At 38.8% G+C, this 13577-nt stretch overlaps 1 protein-coding gene across 2 annotated transcripts; it reads left to right on the top strand.

Annotated features, from left to right (window-relative positions):
• The first annotated feature begins 4642 nt into the window (after positions 1–4642).
• On the top strand, positions 4643–12917 carry LOC103341546 (DEA(D/H)-box RNA helicase family protein). Of its 2 annotated transcripts, none has more exons than XM_089045850.1 (19): positions 4643–5207; positions 5657–5817; positions 5892–5979; positions 6228–6473; positions 6586–6681; positions 6997–7185; positions 7282–7441; positions 7517–7647; positions 7877–8044; positions 8127–8399; positions 8679–8873; positions 9437–9640; positions 9841–9910; positions 10037–10185; positions 10397–10702; positions 10970–11014; positions 11116–11268; positions 11465–11575; positions 11776–12917. In XM_089045850.1, the coding sequence occupies exons 1-19, from the start codon at positions 4791–4793 to the stop codon at positions 12241–12243; spliced, it is 3630 nt and encodes a 1209-aa protein (XP_088901976.1). In that variant the 5' UTR covers positions 4643–4790; the 3' UTR covers positions 12244–12917. The 2 variants fall into 2 exon arrangements, with proteins under 2 accessions (XP_088901976.1, XP_008243310.2); XM_008245088.3 differs by having other exon boundaries at positions 10970–11029.
• Positions 12918–13577: the final 660 nt, after the last annotated feature.

Genomic DNA, 13577 nt, shown 5'->3' with positions numbered 1-13577 from the left:
TCTTGTATCACAATTTTGGTCTTTCCTTTTCTACCTATGTCATGTTTAAATTTTGTGCAAAACTCCTACATAAAGGGAAACATTGACATATATAAATAATCAATTTTTTTCAGTTTTGTTGTGCACACGAGTGATGATGGTTTGCATTGCAGAATGTAACATATTATTTAAAATTGCAAAATTGAACATCTTATAAATCGAATTTTACAATAGAGGTTGGAAGTAACAAACTTACATGTTCTGTATCATCATCTAAGACGTGTTGACCAATACCCGAACTTGCAATAGTTGTTCTCGATGTGTTCTTCAATATCTCATACTACAATATAACATCGTTCATGTTCAATATCATGGTTTGTTATTTCAATATAACATCCGTGATGTTTGTTAATTTTATGAAATCAGTATGAAATGAAGCTGAACTAACTCACATTCTCTTGCTTTCAATGCAGTTGAAAATAGTACAACATTCAACTCAGCATTCAGCTCCAAAAACTCGGTTGCAACTTCAGCAGTTACCTATATTAAGGCACCTGTAATTACAACAATCACCACAAGAAGCCCTCATGTATTAATAAATTATGCAATGGAAGCTACTTACATGCGTGACACCATCAGGTAATGGTAGCTCAGGGCTATCTTGCCCACAGTGGTATCCGCACAAGTTTACTTCTATTTTTGGCAGCCTGTATTCGTGACCGACCATGGTGAGGAAAAATGTTTGCTACCCTTATATTGGCCCTTTCGGAAGTTCGATGTTGTTCTTCTTGTGGAATTCGGGTATCATTTTAGAATTTTGAAAAATTATATGAATGTCATGCAGCAAGTGTAATTACATAACACGTGTTCAGTGTAGAACGTACCGTTTCATGTAAGTCCTCATAGTGGCGGTACCGTATGTACTCATCTATGTACTGAGTATAGTCGGATGAATTTGCAAGCCATTCCGAAGCTGAGTACCCATTAAGTGCTTTCTCGACTTCTAACTCATCAGTGAGTTTATAATCGGAAAGCATTGTCCTCGGTGGAATTTTCTATACTTGAGGTTCTGTGGTCGACATACAATGAAGCCTTGGACGTCTTTCAGCTGTTCAACGTGTTTGAATTCCACTTTGATCATCACGGGCCAATTTTGTGAACTTCCTCTTTTCCACACCAATTTTCAACTGTAGAAAAGGGAATCCAAATATTACATTTAGGAAAAAAAAAATCAGTATTTTACAACTATGTAAATAAATGCATACTTAATAAATCTAAAAGATAACAAGAAACCCGATCTTGAAACTCTTAATCGCTCATCATACCTCGGGTTCACTGAAAGTCTGTCCATCCGATAATGGCGTCCAAGGATCGTTTACATCAACTGCACATTTCTCTTTTAATTTGCTAGATTCTTCACCCTTCTTCTTCACAACATTCTCACCACCTTCATCTTGTATTTTCAATGGCCCGTCCTCTTTAGCTTGATTTACATCTTCATGTCCCGGATGAAGATGTTGTCTTGCGTCTTTCATGAAGGAGCTCACTTGACTCATTACCTTGTCAATGAGTTCCAACATTGAGCGCTGGACCTCTGCCTGTATTATTGGCCCCAAAGCAAGTTCTTCAACTGATCGCTTCACCTCGGCCTGTATGACTGGTGCCAAACTGATAGAAACTTCTTGAACAATTCTTTTAAGGTTTACTCCGGACACTTCATTCGTTGGACGGTGCTTTGAAACAACCAGAATGGTAGGACTATCAAACCCACCTTGCTTTCTAACCCATTTATCATTTTCCACACCGACTTATTGTCCCAGGACATAATGGGATCCAAAGACTTATCAACATATACTCCACCATGGATAATTGAATCGAAATAGAATAGTTGCAGAAAAAGCAGTGACCCATTTACATATGCAAATTTCTTCGCTTTGAACAACCTAACACCTTCACATAAGAAGTTGAATCTATGGTCAGCCCAGTTCTTGATCTCTATCTTCCCTGGGATCGTCAAGAAAGTTAAATAGTTCCCGGTCACCGATGGTGAAGATGTCGAGCAAAGTACAGTGCCAAGTGCAAACATCACAAGTCGAACTTTAAAGTCCTCATCCACATTTTCGCACATTTCCAATTGTTCAGCTAAACCCCTTACTAATACTCTTTTGCCATTTTCACCGAAACTCTTCACTATTTGTTTCACTTTTTCATCTTCTACCGGCGAGTGAAGTTCAACATCCTCGCCGGTGTTCTTAAGACCCATAACACGCCCAAACACATTGCCGTGTAGTTCTATATAAGACGTATCATGATTGAACCTTTGAATCAAAAATTGGCATAGTTGGTAGTGTAAATGAGTGCAGGATAAAGATGACACATTACCGAACCCAATAGCATTCATTGCTAGCCGCTTCTCATTCAACAATTTTTCCACCGTACGATGGAATGGGTCCAGGCTGCATCTACTGGTAAAACCCATCTCATTCACTGCGTCGTTTACTTGCCTACTCGAACTTTCTACTTGCCCACTCGAACCTTTCAAGGCAAAACCGTATGTTGCATTCTCTTTAGGGTTCAATTTCCTCCACTTATTAGCAATCTCTTCTTACATCTGAAATAAAAAAATTCTCATTAATAGAGCCTTTTTAATAAAATAATTAATAAACTGACCCAAGTCATCGCCATCTCTTACCTTACTGTCCAACTTTGCATTGGTCACTTTCCCCATTTCTTGTCGTTCTTTTTTCCTGTAAATCATTTATTTTTAATCAAAAAACCATCATAATAATAAGCAACCACATTTCCAATTTTTATATGTACGTGTAACTTACATGAAATTAAAAAATGCATCTAGGCCAACTCTTGATTGTTGCTCCTTACTCTTAGCTTTGCACTTTCTTTTCGCTGATCCCTTTTTTTGAGCTTCCATAACTTGCACAAATCAAGTACAAAACACAATCATGCAATTGTCTCTAACGCCGAGAATTTGAATACTGATCAAAACCCTAATACACCCTAAACCCCCGTAAACACCACAACATCACATTGCTTAATTAAAAAAATACAGGGACCTGGATTTGCACACAGTCGCTTAGTAATTGCATATACTGATATGCAATCGCACGACACTACTTGCAAGTGCATCAGCCCTCGATTATAACATTGCACAGACTATGCATTTCTCTATTGGGCCGAGATTCTTACTCATTTCAAATCTCAATCCAAATCTTAACCAATCCTAACATTACACTATCGGAACACTTTACTCCCCATAAAAAAAATTCAAAAACACAGTCAAACCTACCTACCTACCACGAAATCTCCTCACTTGCATAATTTCAAAACAAAACTATATACTGTAATTGCATTCAGTGACTTGAATTTGCATACAGGCGATTGGTAATTGCATATAGAGATATGCAATTGCATGAACATTACAACCATGAATGTGAGATACCCACTTCACCTCACAACACTTTCAGAATGAGAAACCCACTTCATCTCATGAATGTGAGAAACCTACTTCCCCTCTTGCCCCAATTCATCACCAAAGAATTTCAATTAATAATAACATAAAGCATAGTGTTAACTTACCTTCACAAGGAACTAATACCAAATGCTTTTACAAGAGCTCGATTGCAGACGAGAGGAGCGCCAACAACCTACCAGTGACTGGAAAAACTGAATTCCAATTCCTATTATAAAAAATGCTAACCCTAAAATTTTCCCAAAAATCCAAACCCTAGAATAAGGGGTTTTTTACAATGATGACAAAGAAGAGAGAGAGGTTGCAGAGAGGAGGAAGAAACTTTCTACAGAAAAGGAGTCGAAGAAGATGACTTTGAAGACCATGAAGATTATCAGTTTGAAGTTGAGCCAGATCACTTTGCGGAAGAAGAACGTCGACTGAGTGTGCATGTGAAATCGTTTATCTGTTGACGTTAGGAGCAGCTCGTGAAATCATTTACCTGTTGACCGGGTCAACATGTTTTTGTTTTTTTAAAAAAAAAAAGTCACGTGAGTGGTTGTATCGGTACAGCTGATGCACCACAGAAGGACTCCTACAATAGATAACCCTATTCCTATTTATCAAAGTTAATTTTCTTGAAGCACCTTGTGATTCTTGAAATTGTTTCTTGCTTTACCGTATGTTTTTTTTCCGAGACATGCTTCCTACTTCCTTTGTTTTGTATTTATGGATGTTATGTTCGTTGCTAGATTTCAGTTTTCAAGGCCGTAACTTATTTGAAGTGATCTCATAATTCTCTCCTCTCTTTTTTCTTTTCATTTTTGGTCAAATCTCATTCTAGTATGGTTACTTTGAGATAGTTCCACAACCATATCCATTTCTTAAGCGCCTTTCTCTCTCTCGACATACTTTTTCTTTTTTACATTTGTTTGAACTTCGAAAAGAAATGAAAAGAAATGAAAAGAAAATATAATATAGAACTTACAGTATTTTGGTTTTTAGGGGGAGTGGAGATATATAGGTACTTTTTACCAAATCTAAAATAAAAATTTCTCCCACTTCACCAAAATAAAAATTCAAATTCGCTCAATCTAAAATTATTTAAAAATGTCGGAAAGCTGGAAAAGCAATGGCATCAGTTCAGTTCGTATATGCCAGAGGCCCAGAGCATAAGATCCAGTTCGTAGCCCAAACGGAAGCGCTGACGTGCGCACTCAAAGTAAAATACTAAACAAGCTCTTCTTTTGTCTTCTCTTCCGGAGTTCACCATTTCTTCCGGGAAACAAACACAAAGCTTATATTCCTCTGATCTCCAGACGACGCCATTCTGCTCTCACTTTGCATGCCCTCATCATCTCTAGCTTTTCTCTTTCTTCCATCTCCTTCTCTCCAATTCGCCGCCGCACCTTCACATCCCAAACCCATTGCCTTCAAACCCTCACCTTCACCCTCTCCCTCACTCCTCGCGATGAAGGACCGGCCTCCGTCTTCGTACGGCGCCGTTTACGTTCCTCCGCACCATCGCCTCCGGTCAGTCATCACTAGCCCTAATTACACCTCTGCTGCTTCAATTGGCTCCAAGCTCCGCGAGAACCAGAGTGCTGCTCTGAACCGTAGGAGCACCAATGGTACTCTGACTTACTACCAGACTCAGCAGCAGGAGCAGCTGCAGAAGCCCAAGTTGCAGCACAATTCTGCTTACGACGACGGCGTTTCTGAGGAAGGGTCCGATCTCGAAGTTGAGTTGCCATCGCGTCCGGTGAGGTTTTATATGTATATGTGCATGCGTAGGGTTTTTAATCGGGGAATTCGTGGTGTGTTACTCAGTTTGAAATGCTGATTAGGTTTCAGTTAGGGCTCAGCTTCTAAAGTTTGAAGTGCAAGTTGGGCGTTTCACTTTAAGCTCTTAACTTGTTTGTTAATTGAGTCGGGCTCAGTCTACCAAGTCTTATGTGAAATGCTATGTCGATTTTTGATATGAGTTGCTTGTAATTGTTCGAAGTGGGTTTTATAATCGTTGAGGAATTAACCGCCTTACCTGGGACCTTTTTTTAGGTGTTTGACTTATGTGGTGTATAACTTGTCTTTGCTAGCTTAGTAGAGAATCTTCATTTACTTTCTTCTGTGTTGCCGTGAATTCATTCCTATCCATTTTGTGAGTCTTGCATATGTAAATGTTAATGGTATTTGTTTTTCTTAATAATGCAGACTCAGGGTGCTTCCCCGTCTGATAACATTGATGATTGGAAACGGAGACTAACAATGCTGTTACGTGACAAGGAGAAGCAAGAGTTCGTTTCAAGGGAGAAAAAAGATAGACGTGATTTTGAGAAAATAGCTGCTTTGGCAAGCAGAATGGGGCTTTATAGGTATCTTTTGTTTTTGTGAGCATGTAAGTGTTTCCATAACTTCACAAAAGTCTGATTGTGAGAATTTTTGACAGCCATCTATATGCAAAAGTTGCTGTCTTTAGTAAGGTCCCACTGCCAAACTACAGATTTGACCTCGATGACAGGCGCCCTCAGAGAGAGGTAATTCCTTATTGTTTCTGTTTAACATAATCTTAATTCATGCAAGACATACTGCCTTTGTTTCACTTTGAGTTCTAGAGCTAACAGTGCTTTTGTTGACAACACTTATTTCTTGCCTCCATGTGCTTCACCATCTCACTTGCTGTTTCTTAGACCTGATGATTTTTTTTCAAATGCCCGAGTTCTTTTTAATTCATACTAGACAGTTCTTAAGTGATATGTATATATATTTTTTAATAAATTGAAAGGTGACCTTGCCTCTTGGGTTGCTGAGGAGAGTTGAGGGCTATCTTGGAGAATTCCTTTCTCAGAAGTCTAGGAGGAAGGAAGGGCTTCCAGATGCTTCCTTTTCTAGATCAAACAGTAGTGGCAGCATTGCTACTGATGAAGGGCTTTTTGAGCAACCGGAATCATTGGCGTCTAGTAAGGTTGTAATGGAAAAAATTCTTTGGCGGAGAAGCTTGCAGCTGCGTGATAAGCAACAAGCTTGGCAGGTTTGTCTTACCTTGGCAGATTCCTCAGCATGATTGGCATTCAGTTATCACTTATAAGATGAATCATGTTCTTTATTCTACATATATGTAATATTTTTCTAATTTTTTACAGGAATCTCCTGAAGGTAGAAAAATGCTGGAACTTCGGAGAAGTCTCCCTGCCTATAAAGAGAAGGATGCATTGTTGACTGCAATTTCACGAAATCAGGTTAGTCATTATTTATCATGAAAATTCAATTCCTCAAGTTTGCAAGATGTTATATCTGACTTTGGTCCTGGTTTTACAATTTGGTTTGGTGTGTGTTGATGGTCAGCTCTTTTTCTCATGAGTGGCATAATCATTTTTGTTTTGTTTTCCACATTGTCGTTTTCAAAGTTAAGGTAGTAGATGTTGATACATGCTAATCATGCAATTATTTTTAATTCAAATATGCTAGCGTGCCACTCGACAATAATTATTTTGGCACGTAGTGTTGAAAGCATGAGATGATAGCATTTGATGAGCATAATTTTGTATGTGTAGGTTGTTATCATATCAGGTGAAACTGGCTGTGGCAAGACCACTCAAATTCCACAATTCATTCTAGAATCTGAGATAGAAGCTGTTCGTGGAGCTGTTTGTAGTATTATATGTACACAGCCTAGACGAATATCTGCTATGTCTGTTTCTGAAAGAGTTGCTTCAGAGAGAGGGGAGAAATTGGGTGAATCAGTGAGTTTTCCTCAATTTGCTTGGGATATTTGATCAAATTATTACCTTCTAAGGTTATTTAAAAAAGACCTTTTCCTTGCATTTCTTTGTTCTTAGGTTGGGTATAAGGTTCGGTTAGAGGGTATGAAAGGGAGGGACACTCGCCTTCTCTTTTGCACCACTGGCATTTTGTTGAGAAGATTACTGGTTGATAGAAATTTGAAAGGTGTAACTCATGTGATTGTTGATGAAATTCATGAACGTGGAATGAATGAAGGTAATTTAGCACTAGATTGAGGCTTTAATTTTGGATGATAGTGTGTGATATCTCACTGTAATCATTTGATGCCAGATTTTCTGCTTATTGTTCTCAAGGATCTCCTACCTCGTCGACCAGAACTGAGGCTGATTCTGATGAGCGCAACCCTAGATTCTGAACTTTTCTCATCCTACTTTGGTAGGGCTCAGATAATTCATGTTCCAGTAAGTTAAAAAAAAAAATGTCGTAAGTAGCAATTTCTCCATCCAGAGATGTGTATTTCTGTTAAGAATTTGTGTGTTTTCTCATGTATTGGAGGGATGTTATGTATTGATGTGTATTTCCTTCTGTTTCCTGAGGGAATTATGTATTAACTTATTAATGCAAGTTGCAGAGGATAGGGAATAATGGTCTGAGATGGTTTTCTACTTTCGTTTTTCCCCTCCAATTTAGGGTTTTACATATCCAGTTCGAACTCATTTTCTGGAGGATGTTCTGGAAATTACGGGCTGCAGATTAACTCCATACAATCAGATTGATGATTATGGTCAAGAAAAGATGTGGAAAATGAGCAAACAGGCACCAAGAAAGAGGAAAAGCCAAATTGCATCCGTTGTTGAGGTATACAAGCTATTGCATAAACGCTTTAGTCCTTTTCCATTTCCTGGATCTTATCATTTTTGCCCTCTTGGAATGTATTCAGGATGCACTTAAAGCAGCCGATTTTAATGGGTATGGTCCCCAGACTCAGGAATCTCTAGCATGTTGGAATCCTGATTGTATCGGTTTTAATCTCATAGAGTATCTTTTGTGCAATATCTGTGAGAGTGAAAGGCCTGGTGCTATTCTAGTTTTTATGACTGGATGGGATGACATCAACTCTCTGAAGGAAAAGTTACATGCCAATCCTCTCTTAGGTGATTCAAGCCGAGTCTTGTTGCTAGCATGCCATGGTTCTATGGCAAGTTCTGAGCAGGTAAGTTTTTAATGCCCTGATTATTGTACAATGGATAGCATAATTTGTTTGCATACGTGTATAGGATGCTGTTCTGCATATAATTGTGGTTAATGGTCAATCCATTATTTGATGCTGCCATAATTTGTCTTCACCTGAAGTAATCCATCCTTCATAGATGCTGCCATAGTTCTTTGTTATCTATGGTGAATGAAGGAGTTACTACTGAACCTACTTTCTAGCCAATTTTAATATCGTGGTTTCTCCCATTTTTATTGTTTCCATGTTGACTGCATGCAGAGGTTAATATTTGATGAGCATGAGGATGGAGTGAGGAAAATAGTGCTGGCTACTAATATTGCTGAGACAAGCATCACAATTAATGACGTTGTTTTTGTTCTTGATTGTGGAAAGGCAAAAGAGACTTCATATGACGCACTGAATAATACTCCTTGTTTGCTTCCTTCCTGGATTTCCAAGGTGTCTGCTCAACAAGTAAGAATGTGTTCTGGCTGAAGATTTTGGTCGCTTAGACGAAAACTATTATGAACTGGCAGTATATAAGTTATCTTTGTTCAACTCAAGTTGTAGACCTACATTGTTCTGTGCATGCATGTGTGGTAGAATGAGTAGCAGAAAAAAAGTTTCTGAAGGCAACCCCATTTTTCTGGTATAAGAATATATCCAATTAGCATTTAGCCTTTTCAATTCTTTTCAGAACTTTAGGGTTTTCTGTATAAACACCCAAGAGAGGTTTTCCCTTTGTTTCCCTTTAAGAGACTAAGGAACGTGGGCTTTGACACTGGTCGTACTATGCCCGCACCTGATACTGCTCCCAATTGCTCATTCCATGCCTTCTTTTCAGAATATACCAAGATGGTGTGCCTACTTAGTGTTCTCTAATTAGTGAAATAAAAACATGAATATAGAGAGGATTTACTAACATTTGTGTATGTTTTTGAGTTTTGAGATTGCTTGGTGCTTAATGTTCAGCTCATGTTAAGTTTCAGTCTGTAACACTAATTGAATACATTTCTTTGTGCTTATCTATATTGTAGAGAAGAGGAAGAGCTGGACGTGTCCAGCCTGGGGAATGTTATCATCTCTATCCTAGATGTGTATATGACGCATTTGCAGAGTATCAATTGCCAGAAATTTTGAGAACGCCTCTGCAGTCTCTCTGTCTGCAAATAAAAAGTTTAAACCTAGGAAGCATTTCTGAGTTCTTATCTAGGGCTCTGCAGTCACCAGAGTTACTCGCGGTAACAGTCATTTTCACATTTCTCAGCCCAATGTTATTAACTTAAATCTTCAATTGGACAATTTTTTATTGCTGAAAGGAACTGAGATTTCCATCAGGCTGATTTCGCCCCATATTGTTCCTCCTGAAACTGTTGTGATTTATTTGCAAATTTTGCTTTTTGGCTGCAATTCATATTTTGTTTCCTAATATCTTTCATAGGTGCAAAATGCCATAGAGTATTTAAAGATCATTGGGGCCTTAGATGAGAACGAGAATCTGACTGTTTTAGGTGGGAAGAGATATATTATTCTTTTAATGTTTCAATTATGTATTGTGATGCTTGCAACTCTTTGTAATGGCTGAGATGTTATCTTCTTAAAGCAATAAGCCTCATGCAATCTAAGTCACTTGACAGGACGCTATCTAACTATGCTTCCTGTGGAGCCAAAACTTGGAAAGATGCTCTTGGTAGGCGCCATCTTCAACTGCCTGGATCCAGTTTTAACTATTGTTTCTGGCCTTAGTGTCAGAGATCCTTTCCTAACACCATTTGACAAGAAAGACGTAAGTCAGCTCTTCGATTCTATTTCATATTGGACTTATCATGCTCTTTGTTTCTTGGTTAGAACTTGAGGCAAAGAGTTGGACTGTTATATTTGCCCCAGATTTTGTGAGGGAGGAGCGAGTTTTGGAATTACGATATTTGTACTGTGGCCTTGTATCATTATCGTTAAATACAATTTATGGTTATTATTTTATTTGTTTATCTTTGTAGCTTGCTGAGGCGGCAAAGTCACAGTTTTCACGAGATTATAGTGATCACCTTGCTCTTGTGCGGGCCTATGAGGGCTGGAAGGTTGCTGAAAGAGACTTTGCTGGGTATGACTACTGCTGGAAGAACTTTCTTTCAGCACAATCGATGAAAGCTATTGATTCTCTTAGGAAGGAATTCTTCTCTTTGCTCAGAGATACTGATCTTGTTGATGCCAACACCACCACCCATAATGCATGGAGTTATGACGAGCATCTCATCCGTGCAGTTATTTGCTATGGCCTGTATCCTGGAATTTGCTCTGTTGTGGTAAGCATTAATTTGCTCTGGTGTTAATTAAGCTAAATATTTTCTGATTACTTTTCTAAATTCTTGATGCTGTCAATCTCCTCCATCTGTTGGATTCATGATTGTTATCTCGTGATGAATACATGCCTTTTTAATCAAATTGGGAAGTAAAGTTAGCCATAAGGATGTAATTAAACATGCTTATTGGCTAAAAATTGTGTCAGTGTTTGTTAGTGAGTTTGTTGTATATATGTGTAGAACATGATTCATTTCTCTTTTATAATGCAGCACAATGAGAAGTCATTCTCATTGAAAACTATGGAGGACGGTCAGGTACTGCTATACTCGGTAAGCATTGTTCATCACATTGAAGAAAAGATGTCCTTGCTTCTGTTTTAGTTTAATCTCATCTCATGTTCTTATCATTTGTCTAGAACTCTGTCAATGCTCGGGAACCTAAAATTCCATATCCATGGCTGGTTTTCAATGAGAAGATAAAAGTGAACTCTGTTTTCCTACGGGATTCAACAGCTGTGTCTGACTCAATGCTCCTCCTATTTGGTGGAAGCTTTTCAAAAGGGGCTGTAGTAAGTATTTCATTTCTGGTGTTTGCTGACTGTGTCATGTTTTTTATTTGGGATTGCGGGAGTGGGCATACTGCTCTCTTATGTTGTTAGTGTTGTTTTTTGTTTTCTGTTATTGCTGCTGTTCCTTTTTTTTTCTTCTTCTTATTTCTTTGTTACGTACGAGTGATATATTAGGATTGAATTCCTGTTCTGGCAGGATGGACACTTGAAAATGCTGGGAGGATATCTGGAGTTCTTCATGAAACCTGCTATAGCAGAAATGTATCAATGTTTAAAAGGGGAACTTGATGAGTTAATTCAAACCAAAGTAAGTTAAACTACTAATGAACTTAGTTTCTTTTAAGACTTAACCTGTTGGAACCCTGTAGTTTTTGCTCTTATAGTTTCTTTTTTATTTCTGGGCCTCTTTCTACTTTACTTTCCCAGTTGCCCCTTGAAGTGAGTTTTGAATATATGTTCTCCTATTGTTACCTCTAGCTAATGTCAATTCTGGTGAACCTTGAACAGCTACTGAACCCCAGGATGGACACACACGCATTTCATGAACTCCTTTCTGCAGTGCGGTTGCTGCTCTCAGAGGATCAAGGAGAGGGTAGATTTGTATTTGGCCGCCAGGTCCTTACATCCTCAAAGCCATCTGTCTTGGCAGCACAGCCAGCCTCAACCTTGGTTTCAAGAACTGACAGTGGACCTGGGGGTGATAATTCTAAGAGTCAGCTCCAGACATTGCTCACAAGAGCAGGATATGCTGCACCCACCTACAAAACTAAGCAACTGAAGAACAGCCAGTTCCGAGCTACAGTAGAGTTTAACGGAATGGAAATTATGGGCCAGCCTTGTAATAACAAGAAGAGTGCAGAAAAAGATGCAGCAGCTGAGGCCATCCAGTGGCTGGTGAGTGGAACACAAATGGGCCACGGTTACATCAATCATGTGTCAATGATGTTGAAGAAAAGCAAAAGGGACCATAATTAAATCCCTATTTGCCAATCCTCCCTCCCAAAAAGGACTTAATGAGAGGGCAGTGAACACAACTGGTGGTGCTTGGGAGAGTTCCTTTGAGAACCAATGTGGTCACAATGTCCAACTTTATTACCTGCCTCAGGAAACAGTGAAAGGTCGGGCAGCATTATCGCCTAAAAAGCCAGCAGATGTGGCCTGATTTCTACATAATTTTACACCCATAATTGATCAGACATCACCAGCAAATAGTATTCAAGATGCCAAAGTTGTGGTTGATTTTGGCATATTGGATCGTCTGCTTCAGGAGACAGGGTACATCTGAGCTAAAGTTGAGGGGACTGGAATTGACATATTTTGGCCATTGCAGTAGTCGCATTTGGATCACAGCACTGAATGATGGTGACCAAGAGAGTTTGTTAAGGACAGGTGAAATTCTAGTTATCAGCACTTAGAAAGAGTGGAGGAGAAATATACACGAACACATTTGCAAATGCAAAACGGGTGATTTCTCAAGCCATTGTGAGCTTGGATTTTCACTTTGATGTAACATATTATTCTTTGGGATGGTTCGTAGGCCAGTGTAGTGAAAACATGTTACCCTTTTCACTTTTTGTTAATTAGTAGCTGCTTGTAAATTCCAGAATGGCCCTGATTATTTTGGTAATATAGCTGCAGTGAAATGATCATATCCCAGGAAGAATTGTTCCTGGAATCTGGGTCCTTGTATTTTCGACTTTGACGAGAAGATGCAAAACTCAAGGTACGACTTTAGAACGAACGCCAAATGACAGAGTCTGATGTAATTGTAAAATGAAAAATAGAGAAACGTACACGCAGACGCAGTACATATTTGCATTGCATGTGGTGGCACTGGCAATTCGATTGCCCATGACGAGACGACGACACGAGTAGACTTGTTGCATGTGACTCAAACTTTAAAAATATGGGAGATAAAACCGCTGATGGGTCTTTGATTTTCTCTTATTAAAACAAATTTTATTTTATTTTCCAAGGGGAAAGGGACCACAATCCCCTTCAAGTTTCAATTAAATAACGCCACTGCATCTCACAGGCACGGCCGCACAGCAATCTTGACCCAACAAAAGCAAGACCGCCTTCCTTTCCTTCCTTGAGTTTTATAATTGGGTTAAATCCGAGCCACAAACAAAAGAAGCCATCATTTGCAGAGAAATTCCAATTTCTTTTTCTTTCTTTTTTTCAAAGAAAAAGAAAAACAAATTTGGAACCCACTTCCTCGAAAGGCGACATCGATATGGCTGTCGGGGGTCGGCTTACTGATTAGGTAAATAATGTGGAAAATTATGGAATCTGAAGCATATGATACG

This window comes from Prunus mume, linkage group LG2 (assembly GCF_029339155.1).
Source record: "Prunus mume cultivar Tortuosa linkage group LG2, ASM2933915v1, whole genome shotgun sequence".
Taxonomy (NCBI): domain Eukaryota; kingdom Viridiplantae; phylum Streptophyta; class Magnoliopsida; order Rosales; family Rosaceae; genus Prunus; species Prunus mume.
Note: the sequence above shows the minus strand (reverse complement) of the source record. Positions and strands in the feature narration are given on the sequence as shown.